The sequence below is a fragment of the Hetaerina americana genome, unplaced genomic scaffold (assembly GCF_022747635.1).
Source record: "Hetaerina americana unplaced genomic scaffold, ioHetAmer1.1.p SCAF_5, whole genome shotgun sequence".
NCBI classification, from domain to species: Eukaryota; Metazoa; Arthropoda; class Insecta; order Odonata; family Calopterygidae; genus Hetaerina; species Hetaerina americana.
In genome coordinates this window covers 86,530,052-86,552,094 of record NW_027287095.1, presented here as the reverse complement: position 1 = coordinate 86,552,094, position 22,043 = coordinate 86,530,052, and the positions used below count along the sequence as shown (strand labels likewise).

The window sequence follows — 22,043 nt, the reverse complement described above, 5'->3', positions numbered from 1 at the left end:
CGGCCTGCCTCAGGATGACGAGGAGGGAGGGGGAATTCTCTGGCTCGGGGGAAACGAAGCAGGGCCGGAAAGGGGCGGCCCCCCATGCGGAACGCCAAGAGGCGGAACCAGTGGAGAGTGTCCCTCACCGGATCCCGCCGGCCGGCCGGCCTGCCTGACGTGAGGTGAAGCCGGACTTAATGGTACGCCAGGACGAACCGCTCGCGAAACATTGAACGGCGGCGAAGAAGTCGCCGCTGAACTAACGGTAGAACAATTTCACGGGAGAGATGCACTACCACCTCAGACACAATACAATTTCTTCCCCTGCAAAGTTAGATCCACATACAGATAATGAATCCTCGGAAAGTGAATCCATCAAACCTCAAGCGGGTGGCATCCGAGGAATACATGCATACTACTACATTACTTTTTACCCCCCCGGACGTTCTACACTTTCTATTATTTCCGCGAACAACTCCACGTTGTACCAGGGCTCGGAAGACTCATACCTTCGCGATCAAGATCGAAATACGAATGTGTTCGACCAGCAACGCTCCCTAAACACACGAAGACGCCTCGTGAGAATAGGGGGAAACTTGACACCGTTGGCCAATGCGTTAGCAACGGGGGAATAGATGTTAGATCGAAGGGCATGGTAGTGAAGGAAAGGGGAATGGGGGGGGAGGCATTGTCTGCTTCTTATCGCAGGGACGCCTTTCGGGAAGAGGGTCATCCTGACCACAAGGGGTGGGGAACGAGTGTCCCGTTAGAATTAAAATGCTCACTATCTACTAAAACAATTCCGTTTGATGTTTGGCCAATTATAACAATACACTGGAACCTAAAAATAGAAGGGATATATCATATAGAGGAAGATGTTTCGGGGCTTAGCTCCCTCTTGCACAACACTACGAACTGTCACCCAATCAAGTAGCGAAAACCATGCAGAAAACTATTGCTCCAAAGGTTAAACTTTCCGGAAGGCGCTTCCTCAAATGCCCACGGTAAATCCGCTCCACACGAAGGAGGCTGAAACTACATACACACCCCTTTTTAAGAAGAACATAAACCGAGCAAAATACGAGAGGAAAATGCCAAAAATTACTGTGAGGAACATTAGATCGACAACAAATGACGAACGATTACGAAATAATAAAGAGGTTAACGTGGATTTTTAGAGTTGCCACGTGTTAGTTTTCATTCATTTCCTTTAATTACAAATCAAAATTGCTAAATTGTAATCGGAAATGTAAGTGAAGGCTTTTCTAACGGGCGAGAAAACCGACGAGTGAGCCTTATAATGAAAAAATAGTAGTTTTCCACTGGGGGGGGGGGCAGCACTTAGTGGATACAAGCAATCTTTCTTTGCCTATAGAAGTTTGTCCGAACTTCACTTTTACTTAATTAGCAGTTCAGCGAAATAACATTTGGGAAAAAGGCATCAAAAACTTGCCATATATGGACTAAATTACAATAAATACCATTATTTCAAACTATCGGGAATTACATCCGAGTTTCTCAACTCTTCTCTGTTTGCCAAATGTTCCTTGCTTACTCCCCCATCCCCGGTAGTTACACGCATCCATTGTCTTCTAAGATCGCCCTACGGCACGAAGAGCAGCCTCAACCTGCGTGACGACGGCCCTGGGGACACTAACCGCGCGCATGCTCTGCGCGAGATTCGAACTCCTCGTCCAAGCAACGGGACAGGCGACAAAACGCACGAATCAAAGACCACCAAATCGGGAACGGGGAGAATAACTCGCGATATTGACCAAACGAAGGCTTTGCACGATTCTGCTCAAATTACAGCGACTTACACGAAAGCTCCGAAAAAAAATTAATTCCAATCATCTCACAGGCGAGGGGTGTGGGGGAATCTTAATGTTAATCATCCAATAATGAGCGCGCCACTAACGGCCAGGCACGACCTTCGATTTACGATGGAGGGCGAAAATAATTCAATCGACTAAAATGTACAAATCCGACGGATTGGACCAGCACCTGGCAGACATATGTGCATAGGGCAACCATCCAAATCTCGGTAGAAACGCTATGAACTAATCAAACGTATCGGAGGTAAGGAAATAAATAATCTCCAAGGCATTTCCGGGGTCTCTTAGTCATTTAAGGTGGCTAGTCGTTTTCGGAAGATTTACTTGAAGCATACCAGTAAGACCATCGAAATAAAACGTGGTAGTCAATCAGGCTACTTTTATTTCATCTTAGTGTACACCTCCATAGTTCTCCGCCAATATTTATCCCCAGAAGAACCTCTATTAACGAGCGCCGGCAGTTAAGAAGAGAAACGGCTCCACTTCTTAACATTCTTCAAACTGGTCGCTCAAAGCCTACCATGATTATTACCACTACGCAGATCATACAAAACCACAATTCTGAGCGCTGATTCCGCGGCACACTGATGCAATTCCACACAATAATTGAACCACACATGCTAAAGACGGCATGCATGGTTTGAACTAAATTCACACGAAGTACATAGCAACTTGATAAGATTTCCCGAAACACGTTGAAATTATACTAAAACGGAAACTCACTCAAACGAATCGGCAGGCGCGCCCAGCCACGCCAATGGAACAGAGATTCGGATATAATACGAAGACTGTGTGTAATCCATCAATGACATGGCGTTTCATCAATTTCCCAAGGGCGAATATCCAGCTCTCGACCAATTTTTCCAATGAGAGGATTGTGAATACGAGTCATTTTCCATTACGTCACACTGAACTTAGAGAGGTAAGTAAATTCAAGATTGAAAGGCACACGATCACAGATTTCACAAAATGAACTAATCATCATGGGATGAACTGGTTACACAACAACTGCCTGTTACAAACTAATTTTAACGATAAAGATTTTGGTTTAATCAGGATTAACGACGCCTTGAACCGACGAACTAAATGTGTGTAATTGGTTCCACCTATGCATGCACTTCATTGTACTAAACACCACCAAATTTCTAAAATGTTGGCGAATATCACATTCACGAACGCTACGGTTTCATCACACCCATCGTGCACAAATGCAACACATTATATTTATTTCCTCACACCATTTGATTTCCAAGGCAGAACGGCCAATTAGTCACAATACAGAAATTGAGGGAGATAGGAAACCAACAGATCTGCGAAATCTAATAGAATGAGACAATTCCCTGTCTAGGAAAAACGAGCCCAACGGCACACTATGAACATAAAAATCACGCTTCTTTCCAAGGCAGCAATAAACAAAAAAAACCTCGTAGTCAGGGAGTTATCTAATTTTTTAACTAGGCACACGTGTAACCATAATTAAGAAAGGAAACTCTGGTAATAGGGCAATCGATGTTTCCCAAGTGATAACACGTTGTGGTCAGTGTCCGCGACGAATTCCTACAAATAAACTGAATGCCCTAAAACTAAAGCACGTGGTAACTTAACACTGCTCGTGCACAATGATGATGGTTTTTCGAAGGGAAGAAAAAGTATTGCAGGAAACTTAAATAATTCGAGACCGATCGAAATACGGAATGAAATTATGAGAAGGCGTCGTCAAACAAGTCAAGGCGACTTTGTGGAATAGTGCCACCGAGAAAAATTAATACTTCAAGAGTTAACGGTAAATAGTTTTTCAAATTAAAAATATTGATTAAAAATTTAACATTGCATAGAAGGAAATTTGGAGTCAAACCTCGAAGAGGGCAATAAGAGGTCATTGACTAGACTGAAGTGGCAGGGTGAAGGCTGAATCACTCATTGCTGACCTTATCGATGTCAGGAGGTTCATGCATAGTTATATCACGTACTACATTGGTATAATGAAATAAAATTGATCACATATGACTAATAATACCCCAAAGATTTTAACAGAAAAGCTACCCGAGAACCAAGCACAACGTGTAAATGGATACAGTAGGATTAGACAACTTGGGTGATTTAATTGATGGAAACTAAGGTTTGTACACTTCACGACAAATCTCCATGTACTTCAAAGGCAGACATCAGTTAAGTGCTTAATTTACTTAGCTTGAAACTCCGAAAAAATTGAAAATGATTATGAGCGTGCGAGTATACATTAGCTCTAAAGATACAAAAATGCTTTGATTCTAAAAATCAGCACGAGGGTTATCTCAAGAACTGCTGATTGCGATCACTAGACAATTTGCATGCCATGTCTCTTTAATGGGCTAGATTGTGAGTTTCAATTATTAATGCCGATAAGTTTCTCATCGATACATTCCCGCCAGCAAGTTTTACATCGTGGTCAATAAAATCAGCTTCTCACATTAGAAATTACAGATGGAATGTATGGTTTTACAATAAGCACCACAATAGACTACCCTCGTCACCACTAAAATCGAGCACCATAAAAGGGAATTCGACAGAAAAATACCGATTCACTAAGGCAATCGAAACATTTTTACTAAGCAATGTCAGCAGGCCAGCATTCTGTCAATCCCGAGTAGCCCCTCCCACCATTCATTTCCGGCGTCAATGAAAGAATGGGAGGCCCATCAAAGTCAAGTAAATATTATCCCCGTAGTACTTGCGATGATCTACACCAAAATCATCATCTCCGTGATTCAATCAAGCGATACCCATATCTTTTCAGTGCTTACAAATTGCAACATATTCCATGAAAAAAGCACCAGCCTGTTAAAATGAACACGTATTGAATTTTTTCGTGTGCAACATTTAAATATGTAATTCAATGAGCCTAATTCATTTTTAATGAGGTATTTACAAAACTGAGATGTGCTAAGGTCACCTGGCCTCCAATATGACTTAGTCGGTAAGACGTGTTCGACCACCTAATGCTGAAAACTATGTCGGCGGAGGCAAACCAGTTACATAAAATCTAGACAGAAACCATGATAAGTGAGCATTCGCCATTTAATACATCCAAATTACAGCAGACACAGGTTTCTTTCTATCATATCGGTTAGAATATGGCTTCAATTTGGATAAATAAGAGCTAATCTTCGGCCTCAATTCATTATCCTGAAGTGAGTCACACCGGTGAAAATTTGCGTAATACGTTTAAAAATTCGATAAATCATTCAGCACTACAAGAAAGATCGTAGAGACCATTTGATGGTATTAAGTTCCTGGCGTATGAACGATATTTACTAGCTAACTCGCAAGTCGAAAATCCTACACAGCCATAAAACTCTGGAAGGATTGGCACATATGAAGCGGTAATAATTACAACTTACCTGAAGGTGCTCCTGAAATCGTATCGGCAGTATTTGAGCCATGTTGTCGGGGGAAAAGACTACTCCTTACTGAAAAATTATAACCATACAGCCACCGAAGGGCTGATACGTCTAACAGCACAGGAACGGTTCACTACCAAATGTACAAGTGCCACTCACTGCCATTCAACATGGCTTCCACCACCTAGTCAAAAAAGAGAAGCCGCGCAGGTATTCATGCGCCGTGGAGGAATCATGAATCTCGATTTCTTACTTCAATTGAACACTGGTATCGGTTATGATATTACCTCCTAAATACCAGCATCGGGCTTCATTTATCAAATTAACGAATCTTTATTTGAAAATTAATTTAAACGGCGGATGAATTAAGTAAAAAGGCTTGCCACATGAGCAACCTGCGCAGAACTTTCTGTCAGAACAGTATTTCCTTTCGTTCCGCAACGACCCTAGCGCCACTCGCGGCGGCGTTTATATTGGTTCCGTCGGAAAATTCGCTACTTCATTCCTTTGCTTGGATTCCAGTACTTCTTACGCTAACATTTACCAGTTTCAACGCGCAAAATTGACAACTGTAACAATATCTAGAGGCCATTTGAAAGGAAAATAAGGAATTGCAAGGATTTAATTAAAAATCTTTTAATTTACATCACTCCAATACAACCAAGGGTAAGTAATGACAAAATAAAACTTTGTACTTCGTGGAAAATCTTGATTGTAGAGCAGAAATGCAAAGTCTCCATTCTTGGCGGCATCGAACTGGAAATAAAACACTGTGAGAAACTGTTTCATTAAATAACACTATAAACAATGCTTTAAATCCTCAGCCAAAAATTATACATCAGTCAATCAGGCGAAAGATGGTGTTTTAAGTAACATCATGTACAGTTATACATTAGTTATATCAAAATACTTAATAAAAACTAACATTAATCAAACAATCCAAAGCCCATGTCATCATCAGACTCATCCGATTCTTCCTTTTTCTCCTCCTTCTTCTCCTCTGTAATTAAATAAAAGTGAGCATTAATACACAAAATATAACGATTTTACTTTAAGTTGGTATGCTTAACTTCAGTAATTTATAATATCAACAACGCCATTCAGTCGAAAGATGGTGATAATGTAACATCATATGATACTACTCCTAGTCTCACAATTTCAACTAGGTAATCATGAACACTTATAAATCCTAAGATTTACTCAAATAAATTCCTGGAACGATAATAATCGGCACAATTCTAATTGGATAATACCAGCCACATTTAATTGTATGCAATTCATTAAAAGCAACTTCGTCTCAGGTTTGTTTCTTCCCAGCCTCTCCCATTTGAAATAGTACTCCTGAAGAGCAAAATTTTACATTTAAATATGTATTTAAGTCATAGTATTAAAATACTTCGATACCTTTCTTCTCAGGCGCAGCACCGGCAGCCGGGGCCGGTCCTCCAACTGCGGGGGCAGCCGCCACTCCACCAGCGGGCATTGAAGACAATTTTTCGCGGCCTGGGAATGATCATATTAAAATACAGAACAATATTTCGCTGCGTCCACTTTCTCCCAAAATTAATAAAGTGACGATTGAACTTGCTGGAATATAAACTTAAACGGCGCAAAACAGGAACAGCAGCACAATCCAAAATTTGGTAAAAACCCGTCAGTTATGTTCACTATTACTACAAAATGACCAGGACCTTCATTATTACAACAACTGAAGTCTTATGAATCATCGTATTCGTAATAACGAAAACCCCAATTTAATGGGGAGGATATTAAATGAAAAACTTGCAGAACACTAAATTACATATCCCGCAAGAAAACATCAAAATATTTCATGTATTCTTTCTTTTTATTTTATAGTTGCATTCGTGCAACCGGTGTGCCACGAGATTGCAAAAATTCACCGGTACATACCCTGAGAAATAAGGTCTTCGATGTTCTTTCCCTTCAATTCGGAAATTACTTTCTTCAGCTTTTCCGAATCTGACTCAATACCAACAGAACTTAAAATCTTCTCTATGTCAGCAGCAGATGGACTTTCCTTTCCGCCAAGGACGGCAAGCAAATAAGCGGCCACGTAACGCATTCTGGAATTATAATAACAAAATATTACCTTTCTCATTTAGGAATGTAAATCGTAATTACTGGTTAACTACGCAGTTGCAGTCAGAATAAGTATTTTCTTACATCTATAAAAACTGTACGGGAGTAAATAAAGGGCTCCCTTCAAGATATACTTTCATCATCATTCCAACATGTACAATTCCGAAAAGAACAATGTGCAAAATTATCTAAGTCCAAAAACAGCAAATATTGATATTTTCTTCAAATTACCCAAACCAAGGAATGACGCTTAAGTTTACTTCTCCCTATTCATATCTCAGAAATGATTTTCCAAATTAGACCATTAGGTGAGAAACGGGATAGATTTTAAACGCATGGCGTTACACGTGGTGATCAACTCTACTATTATTTCTATTCCACAGAATCTACTAATAACTTCGGGTTGGTAATCAAGTGTTTAAATTTCTGGCTATTCTATGTACATATATAAACTAGGCAAATAGTTAACGATAAAAATTACCTTTAAGTCTTCAGGAGACACGAAACGTGTTAACCGCACCGTGTAAATATTTTTGACACTGAAGAACCAACCGGAAGTCACACGGGGTTCACATGGTCTACGCAAGGATTACAGACTCATCAGCCAGCACTCGAATGAATTATTATGTAAACCAAAGTAAATAATTCCAATATAACATCCTGACAACTTATATATTATATGAAATCTCGGGGATGAGTATCTGTATAAAAATAAGCTTATTAGTTAAGCAAAATTATAAGGCTGCGCACGTTCACAGGAACGAGAAAAACAAAAGAAAACCTAAAATAAAGGCGCCAAATATATAACATGCAATTCTGATAGTGGCTGAAAAGAACGATTTCAATTTCTCTTTCAGCCTGACATAAAGGCTAGTTGTTTTTAAATGCGTTAATTTCAGCTCGGCAAAACTGATCAACCTTATTAAATGGGTTGACACGATGAAAATATCTTATTAATCAAGGTAAGAGGGCGGCTGTGATTCATTATAAACAATGAGAAACAACAATCAATAAAATAATACAATTGTCGCGTTTTATCAGGAGAGAAGTCGAAATTTCGGAAACTTAAATTTACCATCTGGCTGGCTAACTTCCACGTAAACATAAACACCCATCATTTAGAGCCTTGTCAAATGAATATTCTATCCTAATTAATCAGTCTTATACAATATCTGTCCAATGATTGCATACCATAGTTCATGGCATTGGTTAATATTTCTATTTGTCACCACAATAAAATTAAAAGAATAATTGATTCAAATATTTCATTAAAACATTTTCAGTTCCTTCTAGTTCCATTTTACTAAGTTATTTTCCAGTTGACATATCATGGTGAGGGGCATGGTACTCTAGTAGGTAGAGCACTGGGCTACCGACTGGAGGATCTGAATTCGATTTTGGGTGATGCCTCCGGGCATTCTCGGCTTTACTGAGGTTTTCATTTTTCAGATACCAAAGCTTCCTAGGATACCATGGGTGGTACAGGGACCCCCATTTCCAGTATAAATTTCACCCTTTCTGGTTTTAGGCGAGTTCTACCCTAACCTATTAGAATGACCTTTGTGTTCTTTACAATAAACTTCAGCCTAAGGAGTGCCTGATATAATGAAATAGAGGGCGATATATAGCATGAATGTTTCATTCCCATTGCTAAAAATATTATCTGGTCTAAGCCCTACCATAGCAATAGAAAATAGTTAGATCTCATTGCTATATGAACCTCTTTCATTTGTAACTTTTCTTAAGAATATCCTGCTAGTGTGTGGGATCCTCATTAAGTTCGCTTGATTGCTGAAGAGATGCAGAGAGGAGCTAGATTTGCAATACTATGTGATGTAAACTTAGCACAATATCTAAATCATTGGAGGAACTAGGTTTGGAATCACCCATAAAGGAAAATTTAATTAAAAGTTAAATCTCTCGCATACAGTGGAACCAGACATCTTTGGCAATTACGTTAAAAATGCATTATTAACCTTGCTGTACAATTTTAGAGATCATGACAATCGATTATAGAAATCAAGTGTAGAATCAACAGATTTAATGACATTTTCCCCAGGAAAATATGGGATAAGCGTTCAGTGACCATGTTAGGTATTTTTCTTTTCCATTCTAAGTAGCCCACAATGTTGTCATTAGTTCATCTAAACTTAGTTCATTGTCCTCCCCTTTACTTACCGCTCAATTCGCATGCATAGACAATTATTTTACACTTAGATTACATAGGGCATTGGCATAAACGTGTAGTTATCATTATATACATTATTTTAGATATTACCATGACCGAAAATTAAGAAAAATTATGGAAGCTAAATTATGGATGCTCCATACCTGTCGTTAAATCACCACACATCACATTGGTTTGCTGGGTACCATGTGGATGTAGGAGATGCTGGAAAGGGAAAATTGGCACAGCTGCGCAGCAGTAATATACATTGACATGATTTATCCTAATTTGTTGAAGTTTCCTGCTGGTCCAGCAAGTCCAGTCAGACAAGTCTGTATGAAGATGTTTCAATATTTGAGCCTCAATTATTTGTGTTTAATGTCTGGTTCACTTTTCATTATTACATTTTCACATTAAATCAGTGATCATAAGATTTACTATCGTCATCACTTGGTCACTACGAAATATAAGAGTATTATTGACTTAATAGAGATTACCTAAACAGCTTACGACCAATATAGTTGTTTTTGCTGGAGTCTGCTGTAGTTTATCGATTCAATTCGAAAAAACGAACTTTATACTCCACGAATTTTTTCTTCATATGACGACTACAATTTAGGGAGTCCATTGGAAATATTGTCTTTCACCTCATACGACGTGAAAGGAAAATTACATTTCCAGCTCATAAGCCATACAAACCTTCGCGGAAACCTAGTTATGACATATTTTAAGTGACATGGGGAATTCATATTTTGATACCAAGTGTAACCTTATATAATTAATGGCAAGCCGATAGTATTGAAACAGACCCTATAACGGATCTGCTGCAAACCAGATATTCAATAACATTGCCACAGTTCGGTTCCCGAAGAAAGAATGGAAGTATTGGGTCTCCACCTACTCAGACCCAAGGCTTGATCATACATCACTGCGTATTCTTCAGCTAATCTACAATCAAGAGAAGATAAGGCTAATTCCATTTAGCAAATTACTGATGATAATAATAATTTCGGTACTGATTTGTATTCTCTTATTTACCTGAGGGCTTAGTGAAAAGCAAAACGAAGACTGGGTTGACAAATCGAAGGCTATAAATATTTCATTTGCCAGTTGTATTACATAATTGCCGACCAACTGTAACACACCTCAATGCAACTCCAATAAATATCTGAAAATAAGAAATATTTACTTAATTTAGTATATATTCATAACATAATTCGTGCCCCGTTAGTCCCCCTCAAACGATTCAAACTACCATCTCTCCCCCACGGCAATCATCGATTTCGTTCGCCTTTTGTTCTAATTGATAGGTAATCACGGGAGCAAAATCGTTGAACAACAAACCCTCTCCACATGAATTAAATAACAAATGCCGAGAAACTTATCTCGGTTTTTGTATAATCCTCGGTAATTATTCATTTCATTCTGCAAATAAAATGGCTGATCGGCTTACTCAACTTCAAGACACTGTTAATCAGGTAAACCGACATCTTTGTATTATAAGTACATTAATGTAATTGGTATCATTTTGTAAATAGTTTTTCGTGCCAAGATATAGAATAAGGGAATAGCTGGTAATTTATGAAGGAACAAGTTAATTTGATATGTTGTTGCTACCATTGAGCACGTTTAGAATTGAGAGACTTAATTAATAGTCTGCGAAATTACATCTAACCGTATTTTGAAACAGAAGTGAAATATAGCAGTTGTCGGTCCACTTAATTTATTAAGGCTGTCAGATAAGTTCAGGTTTACGCCGATACTTCGTCATCGTTCATAGTGTTACGACTTTTTACGATACCTATATTTTCAAACGCTGTCGCATTTATTAAAATAAATGTTAACGTTTCATTGTTACGCATGCAGTAGTCGCTCGTCGGAAAGTTCTGCTAACAATTACGTATTCTTTCAGCAAGCAGAAAATTTCTGCAACAGCATTGGGATTCTACAACAGTATTCGTCACCTAGTAGATTTCCAGGTTTCGATAGAAGTGGATCTCAAACGCCGTCTCAGCAGCAGCAAGATGGTATCTAATTTTGAAGTGCTCGTTAGTTGCGCAGTAATTCAAGAGACCATATTAATGAATTTTATCTTCCAGATTATGCACATTTGTTTGCTACCCTGATCGCCCGATGTGCTAAAGATATAGACGTCCTGATAGAATCGCTGCCTAGTGAGGATTCATCTACCGAATTGCAAGTGAGTAATTTAATCCATGTGACATACTTTAATGTTAAAAATAACACGTTCAGTCATAAACTGTCGGCGGTCCAATCCGTTTGTAATCCTGCTAATAAGTATACCCATTTCAGATCGCTAGCTTACGTCGTTTGGAACAAGAAAACCAGGAAGCCGGCGAAAGATTGGAAGAAGTTGTCCAGCGAGGAGAAGCACTGCTAGCTCAAGTACAGGCTGCTTTGGCAGATATCGCCCAGAGCCAACTGGAAATGCAAAGAATGCTCGATGGACGCTCAGTTGTGACCTGAGAGCGACCAAGAATGAAAAGCAATAGTGTGTACGAAGACTAGAACGGGTGTGCCGTCCTGTTAACGTGTCATCTAGAGCACTTGTACAAGTGGTAATGGAGGTGCATCTAATTCTGAATGGGTATCTAAATCACCTCAATAGACTTGTGTGTGCCGTATATTCTGCCCTCTACCTCGTTTCCAAAAGTTTTGCAAATAACTGCCCAAGAGTTGTTTGGGAATTACATATAGAATAAAATACATCCGCATACATGTGTTTTATTTAATTTCTCTCATTTAAGAAAAACCAAAAATTGCACTATTAGTTACATGGTAATTCTTATGATCTAAATACCATGACGATTCCAAATCTAGGAATGATGTCGGTAGTGTTGGCAAAGGATGTTGATAAATCTTGAAATTCTATTTTCTTTCATCCTTGAGAGAATTGATACTAACCTGGAAAAAAATTCAATTCAACTGTGGATTTTTGTGTTATTAATTAATTTATTCGCTTGTATAAATGGTTAAAACTTCTAAACACTATGGTTGCAAACAGTTTAACTTCCTAAAGCTGGGTTTCACAGACCATGAAATTGGTCCATATTTCCCCTCTTCGTACCCTTTTTTCCCTGCATGCATTGCTTTTTCGTCTCAATTACTTTGACCAAGTCTTCCCAAGACACCTTGTGCTCCTTTCCTGCAGGACTAACAGTGTTCACCCCATTGCCTCAGTCTCTCTTAAATGATTAGCGTTTTTATGAATTTTGCAATTTGTCATTTATAAAACAAATATTACAACTGCTTATTATTTCCAATCTGTTTGATATTTTCAATTGAGTTCCGTTCTAATATATGACCTATTGTAGTATTTTCTCATTGCATTAATCTCCGGGGTGCAAGGATTGCATGTGTCGGTAACTGTGGAGGGATTGCTCCATTGGCTTCCACGATTTAGTAGTCAAATTTTCGTCCATCATATCATGGGAATGTAATGGAGGTATTGCCGCCTCAATGGATGCCTGACTGGGGTCAGATTATCACATTTATTCAGAAAAAAGGTCTCTAAAGCCATTGGTGGTGGCATTTTTTCCCCTGATTATATTGAATTGAAAGCTGGATGCAGCATGGCTGTGGGACTTTCCTTGTTTTTTATAAAATTCCTGAAAACTTATAAAGCACAATTTTTCCAACCAAATTACCCACTAATTGTGCCAGAAATAGATGTTTTCCACAAACTAATAATATCTACATTGAAAGTAATCAGGTCAATTAGTTTTAAGATGGATTCAATGGGAATGATGGAAATGAATTTAATTTATAAATTGGGATGGATTCATTACAGGTAATGAATAATGTTTTGGAATTAATTAGGCGCAAGCCAAGGGGAGTTCCAAAAGCTTCCTCTACTACATACCATGATATTGGGATCATGTGATTGAAACCTGTCTTGCTATGAATGATAAACATGTATAATCACATTTTGGTTTTCTTGGAATGGAAGAAATGAACAATAAATAAGCTATGAAACTACAATGGAATACCCATATTTCCAACCTTGTTCGATAGGCATAATAACATGTAATGTGTAGGTTTTGAAAAGTTATAAATTCTGTTTTATACATAATGTAACCTCCTAAATTAATGGCTGTAAAGGATAGTAATGATATCCAGCATATATAGATTTAACTAGCCACTATATGGTTCCTTACTGTGATTCCAGCCATTTCCTCATTAAATGACATGGATTTGGGCTATTGTTTCAATCTAAATGAGAATACTCTCAAATTATAAAAATAAACAATAGAGCCCTAAGTTTATGAAAACTTATTAGTTTTCCTTGGTCTATTATTTTGAATTCTAACTTTGTCCCCCGCCAGGATTTTGTCTTGCTCTCAACTGGCTTAATTTTTTAGTGAAATTAGCTGTGGGTGTGGTTAGATTGTGTCTTTCTACCTTTACGATAACCATTTTTTGAATTAGTAATTGTCATGATAGCAAACTAGAATAGAAGAACACATGTAGCTTATATTTTCTGAAATTGTCTGGCCTAAATAAAGTTACGAACTAGTGTGTTTTCATTCTGAAATTAAATATGTATTGCCAAGGTTCAGTTTTCATATTCAGTCCAGCAATTATGACCTGCCTGAAATGCCAACTTGCTTGCAAAGCAACTTCTTCTGCATCAACAGTTAATTATAGGACCATCCACTGGTGAGTGAAAGCCTACTGAAAAAATTTTGTCTGGACATAATGTTGTCAGTAGCTGAAGTTGGTAAGCTAATGGTTAACGAAAATTATCCTTTCCTGTTATGCTACAGCACTTGTCTTGACTCTAATATGTGTTAAGTATCTATTCTTTATTAATGGAGGGGAGCCTTACACTTAGTATTACATGTTTGAATAACTTGATAAGGTGATAGTATAGCACCAGCAGGAGATGAAATCTTCATTGAAAATTTATTCTACAAAGATACATACAAATGGTTAGGGACCAAGCAAAACATTAGAAATTGGTAGACGTAACACAATAATGAAATCAAACTGAAAACTGGGACTACATTATCACATATATCACAAGGGGTGTATAATACGATATTTTCAGTTCCCTATTTCTACTCTTGCACACTGCTGTGTCCAATGTTTTCATGGTGTCCTTGGAGGCATTATCTCACCCACAATGCATGCACCATCCCTGAGCACTGGAGCCCAATTTTGCGCACTATCTGGCTGGTAAGACAGTAATAAAGTCTCAATGTGCAGCACTGCCGCTGAGGCAGTCCGTTACAAGGAATATCCTATCCTATCTGATCTCAGTCATCAATACAGCCATCAGGGGTGGCAACTGGCTCTTCTCCGCATGTGCCCATCATGCCACCTTCAGATATGCACCACCATGAGATTCTACTGTAGTGGTGGATATATGAAGTCTAAGAACCAAGTAATTGGCTGTTGATAGATTGTCCTCCTCCTCCTCCTTGGCCCAATTGACAGACACCAGGTATACTTGATGACTCATCCAACTGATACAGCCTGAATTAGTAGGTGTGCAAAACATAACCATTGCACATGGAATGAAAGTATACGTTTGAAATACTACAAATATTTGTAAACAAATAATATAGAAACAAACCTTACAAACGCTGAATGCAGGCTAAACAAAAATTTCACCAAACTTCCCTTGTTTTATCATATTAAAAGGATTCTGATTAATAATAGTAAATGTATACATTATGTTGCCTGCCATGTTGTGTTTAAATTTTTGTGTTGCACAGAAAGATTACCATCTACTGGGAATGAAATACATACTTGCAAGAAAATGCCATTTTTTATGCTGATTTTTTTAGAAAATCAATAAAATAACATTCAACAATAACACAATACATACAAAACATAAATAAGCAGGTATTTTGCTGCAATAGCATTCATAACACAAATACAATGGTCAATTTTGTTTTTCCTATCATATATTGCACTTACTTCTCTAAGAAAAGGTAAATTCGTATTCATAGAAAAATACTACTCCTTGAAATGCTAATTAAACACACCGTCACATTCTCTTATATAAACATGTATACATATGAAAAATACACTGGGCTTTCTTCAACTGGAATTTCAAGTTTATTAAATGACAGGTAACCAAAAAGCTAATGCACAGAGTTGGATCACTGGAATTTGAGGCCCCCTAAAAAAAGGAAGGGAGGATTCAAACGAACTTATTTTTAAAAATAAATGAAATTAAAAAGGAAAGTGATTATGCAAAATAAATTAGCACACAACTTAGGTTCAAGTTAACTCCCAAATGTGCTTTGTGATCTTCATGAGTTGCAGGTATTTTACTCCAGTATCAGGGACAAATTCATCACACTAACAACAAGCAATGAAAAGTAACTAAAAACACATGCAGACACACTTGCACTCTATGGGCACATGCATGCTTGATATTCATGAGGGTCACAACCTCAAGTGGGAGCATCTTTGAACTTACGTTTTGTGTTGATTTAATTTAGGTACTCCATTGTTTTCTTCCTTCACATTTATGTAATTTTATTTATTTTGTCAATTAGTTTTCGTTAAAATCCCACTTCTTTTCAATTGTGCCCACAAAAATTATGCCCTTATGGGACATATTTTGCTGCCAATGATTAAATCAATACACCAATAGGGTGAAAGATACATGGTGGAAAAAGCAGTTTAAGGATACGATGAGTTTAGTGACTCTCTCCTTCCTAAACCCAAACTGATCATCCCCTATGTAATACATATGTTCTCCATCCTTCCTTATAGACATAAATACCCTACGATCCACCAAAAAGTTGTGTGGCAGAGGGTGCAAGCAACAGGTAAGAAGAGAGAGTGATACGAGAGGAAATGGGAAAGGAAGAGAATACGGAAAAATGTTTGTTATAATACCATCAAAGAACATACAAATTTGTATACATGCTGGAGGAAGGCTTGATTCAAAACAAGGGTTGATTGCTGATTGAATTGAGCTCTTATGGCTAGTAGAATTGTATAAATGAAAATATATCCAATTATTATTTATTATTATTACTTTTTATTTGCCCAGAGATCACAATACAAAAATACCAGGTGGGTGAAGTATGTACATGATATAAGGCACGTCAATGAGGAGCAAAGACACAGGCTCAGTTAAGATACATAAAAGAATAGATGCTCATAGTTACATAAGTGTTTGGTACAAACCCATGAACATCGGCTGTAACATGCACATACAATATCAAATTCAGAAAAATCATTGATCACAAACATGAATCAGACCATTACCATTGCTAGAAACTAAAAGTATGAACTTACTGGTCGGGAATATTGTTGAGATATTCATCAACCGAGTAAAACATATTGCGTTGTAGATATCTTTTTAGTTTATGCCTGAATACGGCAGTTCCCTGTGTATCCTTGATACTTTTGGGTAGTTTGTTAAATAATCTGATGCCCATTTCATTGGGTCCTAATTTCAATGCTTTAGTTCTTATATTCCCATAATGGAAGTCATTCCTGCCTCTGGTGTAATGATGATGATAGGCAGAGTTAAGAGAATAGTTGCCGATGTTATTTTTTATATATAGAATTAAAAACATAATGTAGATGCATGGGAGTGGTAGCAAATTTAATTCATGGAAAATAGGCCTTGATGGAGCATTGTAAGGTTTCCTGGCGATGATTCTAATAGCTTTCTTTTGCATTTTAAAGATGGTTTGAGAAATAGCAGCTGATCCCCATAATATTATACTGTAGGTTATATTTGAGTAAATTTCCCCATAGTACAAATTGAGTAGTACAGTTTTACTTGTAGTTTCATACAGGTGTCTTAATAAGTAGCAAGTTGAACTGAGCTTGTGTTGGAGGGCTTTTACATGAGTATCCCAAGAAATATTTGCACATAGAGAAATACCTAGAAATTTGCATTCTGTCACACGCTCAATTGATAGGTCATTGATTTTTACCAGCAGATCATCTGATATGTTCTTATTGTGTGTAAAGTTTACTATTTTACTTTTATTTACATTTAAGTCTAGAAGGTTGTCTGTACACCACTTGTTTATAGCAAGTGTGACAGACTTAGCTTTTTCCACAAGGCTGGGATATGTTTGTGTTGATATTATTACATTAGTGTCGTCAGCGTACAACACTGGTATTATTCCATCATTATTTGGTAAGCAGTTAGGTAGGTCATTGATGTAAATCAGAAAGAGGAGTGGCCCAAGGGTTGAGCCTTGTGGAACACCTTTGTTAACTTGGTATGCTTCGGATGAATATTTTGACCCATCAACTGATAACACTACTTTTTGAGTGCGATTATGAATAAAGGACTTCAACCAGTTTAAAGGACTTCCTCTAATTCCTATTCTATTGAGTTTAATTAGTAGTCTATTGTGGTTTACATTATCAAAAGCCTTTGACAAGTCAAAAAACATTCCAAGAGTTTTGCGTTTAGCATCTAATGAATTAAGTATGCTGTCGATTGCCTGACATATGGCAGTTGTGGTAGACCTTTCCGATCTAAATCCATGCTGAGAATTAGAAAGTAGGAAGTTTTTTTCGAGATAAGATGCTATTTGCATATACATGGCTTTTTCGAATTTTTAGCAAATGTATTTTGGACGGCTATTGGTATGTAGTCATTCAAATCATTTACACAGCCATGGTTTTTATAAATGGGCACTACTTTTGATTCTTTTAATTGGGATGGGAAAATCCCTTGTATCAAAGATTCATTAATTAAAAATAAAAGGGGTGCTTTTATGGCTTCAAAACAATGATGAACAACTTTACCAGGAATTTCATCTGGGCCAGTACTGGATTTGTTTCTGAGTGAGGAGACAATAGTTTTTAGATTGGTTTCAGAACAGGGCTTGGCAAACATTGACGATGGTGCATTTGCTAAAAGCACATTGGCTGGAGAAGTAGTTAGGCAAGGAGCTGATACGTAGTATTTGTTAAATTTATTAGCTAGAGATGAATAGCTAATGGCAGTGTTATTTTCAGGGTTACAAAGTTTTGGGAGAGTGAGTTGTGGATTTTTCTTACCTCTACAGTCATTAATTATTTCCCATGCAGTTTTGGACTTGTTATTGGAATTAAGTAACTTATTATCATTATAGGTTCTTTTCGTGGTAGAAATCAGTTTACGGTAATACTTTTGAAATTCCTTATAGAGTAACCTTTGTTCATGATTGTTTGAACTTTTACTGGAGATAGCAAGTTTTTTAAGGATAGTTGAGTAATAACGGATCTCATCAGTTAGCCATGGCTTACATTTAGTTCTATGAAATATTTTATGATGTGTTACTGGGAAACACATTTCAAAATTGTGTTTGAAAATTGAATAAAAGTAATTGAAACCTTCGTCTACTGACTTAAGGTCATAGACATTGTCCCAGTTTTGGGACTGAAGAAGGAGCAGAAAATGCTGCATATTTCCATGAGTGAGAGGCCGCCTTGGGTAAGTTTTATCATTGGGACTATCCATTGGTTGGTTAGTATCGATACTTATTTTCACCATGCAATGGTCTGTTATACCTAGGTCGCAAACAGTTGTGACTACTTTTTCATGGTTAAAGTTGGTCACAGCGTAATCAATTAGGGTGGCAGATGTGGGAGTGACTCTGGTAGGATTATTGTTAAAACATTCCATGCCATAAGTTTTGAACAGATTCAACAATTCTGATCTGTGAGGGGAGTCAACTAAGAGATTACAGTTGAGATCGCCGTTCAGCACGAGTATCCTGTTGCTTGCATATAAGGAGCAAATGAGTTGGTCCAGTTTTTTAATGAATGAATGAAAATCACCAGTTGGTGATCTATAGATGGAGATGAGCACAAGCAATCCCACTGGAGTTTCATGGAAACACACTGCACATTCAAAGGTTTTTTCTTCCTTCACAGGCACGTGAACTGAGTTAATAGTCCCCTTTATTCTGCTATGCACGAAAATGGCCACACCTCCATTTTTATACGTGGCCCGGCAGAATGACGACACTAGGGAGTAATTTGAGAGTGAAATAACCTTAAGTTCTTCGTATTTTAACCAATGCTCTGTAATACACAAAAAGTCTGGTTCACACTCGTTCATAGCCACTTCAAGCAGGTTTACTTTGTTCCTAAGGCACTGAATATTTACTTGCGCGATTGTTAATGGCTGTCTAACTTTGACTAACCCTTTGCGGAGGTCAGGCGGGCCTTCAGAAAAAAAAACCTACTGACACAAACATGTTTCGGCCAAAAGTCGGGACTTTCCACGACATCTTTTAAGTCTTCACCGACCGATACACGAAAAGAGGTATAGGTGCCTCTAGATACCTTTAACTGCTCGATCTCGAAGCACTTGCCAGGTATTTTACTTGATACATACTTTTTAACTGCTTCGATTGACGTGTCTTCTTTGAATCGCCAAGCGTGTATGTGGACCATTTTCGGCAGCCCGACTAAATCACTGTCCAAGTTTGACGTCCCCACAATTGGCTTTGGCCGAGGTTTCCGTTTATATGAGACCATGGTGTAGCCCTCGTCGTCTTCTTTCCTCATGTTGCATGCAGTGGTATGCGGTTCCACAGGTGGTGGCTGTACATTTCCTTTGCGAGCAACGGAAGAGTACGGCAGCGTCACCTTAGGAGCACGCTCTTTATTATTAGTATTATTATCAGTAGCTCCGACTTGAGAATAATTAAACCGTTCCATGTTACTTTTCTTCTCTTTCACAGTTTTCACGGGAAGTTGCGATCGCTCACTTTCCAATGAGTTGGTGATCGATATCTTGACGTCACCCGGTATTTCCCTCGGTTTCTCATGCGTTTTCAGTGGACATAGCCATAAACAGTTTACCTTTCAAAACAAAGAACAAATGAGGTTAGTTGGCTAATGCCACAAGTCAAAGGAAGGAAATATGTGTATTTGTTTTCACCTTTCTCATCCCTTTCCTTTTTCACCCTTTACCCCTTCCTTTTAGAGGTGTTAGGCAGGGTATCCCATTATCACCATTGCTGTTCAACTTGTATGTAGAGGAAATGATTAGAGGCATGGCAAGAACAGGAGGTAGTAATCAAAGTGGGTGGGGAATTTGTAAAATCAGTTAGGTTTGCTGATGACCAAGCTTTAGTTTGTCAGTCAGCCAAGGGGTCGCAAGCATTGCTGAGTGAATTGGAAATTCAGTGCAACAGATAGATATGGGATGAGAATCAATATTAATAAAACAAAGGTTATGCGATTTTCCAGGAAGAAAAAGGCTAAGCTTAACTTTGAAATAGGAGGGCAAAATCTAGAGCAGGTGGAACAGTTTATGTAACGCAGAAGTTTTTTGGACCAAAATGGACAAAGCAGTCGGGACGAGTTTTTTCATTTATTCAAGGGTTAATTCACCTAATAAATTAGTTATTTGTTATGCAAAAAAAGGGAATAAAAATGAACCAATACCATTCAAATGATAGCCCTTTTGTTGATGATCCTGAGAACCTCTTCAGTTGTATGTGAAATCAAACTTGTTGTTCTATAGTCCTCACATGATGTAGCCTTTACCTTTTTTGGAATAGGAACTAACACCAACCTCACAAAAAGTCTTCCGGCCAGATACCTTCCTCAAAGATGCTATGAATTAGTCCACTTAGACTCTTCCTCCCACATTTTCCTATACCTTTAAGTAGTCTCATGGGATTGTTGTCCTCCCCCCAGGCCTGATATGATTTCATTTCCCTTAATGCTCTTTCTATCAACTATGCCCGGAGCTAAGGAATCATCATCTTCATCAGTTTCTTTCTAAGTCTAACCTTGCTGGCCCAAGTTCTTTACTATAGAGTTCTTATATACATTCCTTCCTTCTCTTGGATCTTTTCTGGTTCAACTAATATTTTCTAGAACTCATCTCTGATATCATGTCCAGATTTTCCCTTCTTAGATCTTGATAGTGTTTTCACCTTCCTGTGTAGAGCACCAATTACATCCTTCCTCTGTAAACATTCCTTAACCTCGCATTTTCTTCAATTCTTTTTCTTTATTAATTCTCTGCCTCCATTTGTAATTCTCTCTTATTTTCTACCTCACTCTGTAGTTACATTCTTCCAGTTTCTTGTCTCTTCCATCTTTCTAATCATCTCATCTGTAATCCATGGCTTTCTCGCCCTTTTCCTATTTACTGTTCCTACTATTTCATTTGCAGCTTTCAGTATTATTTTTTGAATATGCTCCTATTCTTCTTATAAAGGGGACATAGTGTTCCATTGGGTAGAGGGTAAGAACTACTGACCAGAGGGCCTGGGTTCAATTCCCAGGCACGCTAAAATGAAGAAAATTTTCTTCATATGGTGAAAACACACATCATTAGCCTTTCCATCTATTTTCTGGTGTAATAACATAACATTAATTCCCTTCAAATTAAAGGTTTAAATGTGTAGGGGGCAGGGGCAGCCCAAAAGGGAAGTTCCTGCCATGATCCACGCCCTTCAAATTAGCCTTGTAGTGAATGACATCCTGTATACCATATATAATTTGAGGAAGCTTAATCATTTCATGTGAAATCTTATAATTGGCAAACTTGTATCTTTTCAATTCATAGAAATATCATTCTTGGCCAGTGTCCTGTAGAATTTATTTTAATCT

General features: G+C 37.9%; 3 protein-coding genes and 1 long non-coding RNA gene across 6 annotated transcripts in view; 1 reads left to right on the top strand and 3 right to left on the bottom strand.

The window, feature by feature from the left end:
• Chc (clathrin heavy chain) overlaps positions 1-5,384 on the bottom strand; it is a 114,454-nt gene extending 109,070 nt beyond the window's left edge. Inside the window, exon 1 of one of the 2 annotated variants that reach the window (XM_071592316.1) lies at positions 5,198-5,384. In XM_071592316.1, the coding sequence (XP_071448417.1) occupies positions 5,198-5,239 (42 nt within the window). In that variant the 5' untranslated portion in view covers positions 5,240-5,384. The remainder of the gene's footprint in view (positions 1-5,197) is intronic. The other variant, XM_071592317.1, reaches the window with a different exon arrangement.
• Positions 5,385-5,817: 433 nt separating this feature from the next.
• On the bottom strand, positions 5,818-7,908 carry RpLP2 (ribosomal protein LP2). Its single transcript, XM_071591977.1, has 5 exons — positions 7,779-7,908; positions 7,109-7,281; positions 6,602-6,700; positions 6,123-6,197; positions 5,818-5,953 (listed from the first exon to the last, which is right to left on the bottom strand). The coding sequence occupies exons 2-4, from the start codon at positions 7,278-7,280 to the stop codon at positions 6,124-6,126; spliced, it is 345 nt and encodes a 114-aa protein (XP_071448078.1). The 5' UTR covers position 7,281; positions 7,779-7,908; the 3' UTR covers positions 5,818-5,953; position 6,123.
• A 1,423-nt stretch (positions 7,909-9,331) lies between these two features.
• On the bottom strand, positions 9,332-10,805 carry LOC139693656 (uncharacterized). 2 transcript variants are annotated; one of them, XR_011702065.1, is made up of 4 exons: positions 10,720-10,805; positions 10,503-10,632; positions 9,962-10,412; positions 9,610-9,796 (listed from the first exon to the last, which is right to left on the bottom strand). It is a non-coding gene; the product is annotated as an uncharacterized lncRNA (long non-coding RNA). The 2 variants fall into 2 exon arrangements; XR_011702064.1 differs by having other exon boundaries at positions 9,332-10,412; positions 10,720-10,793.
• Positions 10,788-12,216, top strand: MED21 (mediator complex subunit 21). Its single transcript, XM_071591895.1, has 4 exons — positions 10,788-10,942; positions 11,377-11,491; positions 11,564-11,664; positions 11,778-12,216. Exons 1-4 carry the CDS (start codon positions 10,901-10,903, stop codon positions 11,949-11,951), a joined length of 432 nt encoding a protein of 143 aa, XP_071447996.1. The 5' UTR covers positions 10,788-10,900; the 3' UTR covers positions 11,952-12,216.
• The last annotated feature ends 9,827 nt before the right edge of the window (positions 12,217-22,043 follow it).

Excerpts from the sequence above, each read along its gene's own strand:
- MED21 (XM_071591895.1), top strand. The coding sequence starts at position 10,901 with ATGGCTGATCGGCTTACTCAACTTCAAGACACTGTTAATCAG. Across the intron at positions 11,492-11,563 it reads GTCTCAGCAGCAGCAAGATG|ATTATGCACATTTGTTTGCT; the intron begins GTATCTAATTTT and ends TTTATCTTCCAG. Across the intron at positions 11,665-11,777 it reads ATTCATCTACCGAATTGCAA|ATCGCTAGCTTACGTCGTTT; the intron begins GTGAGTAATTTA and ends TACCCATTTCAG.
- RpLP2 (XM_071591977.1), bottom strand. The coding sequence starts at position 7,280 with ATGCGTTACGTGGCCGCTTATTTGCTTGCCGTCCTTGGCGGAAAGGAA. Across the intron at positions 6,701-7,108 it reads CGAAGACCTTATTTCTCAGG|GCCGCGAAAAATTGTCTTCA; the intron begins GTATGTACCGGT and ends GATCATTCCCAG. Across the intron at positions 6,198-6,601 it reads TGCTGCGCCTGAGAAGAAAG|AGGAGAAGAAGGAGGAGAAA; the intron begins GTATCGAAGTAT and ends ATTTAATTACAG.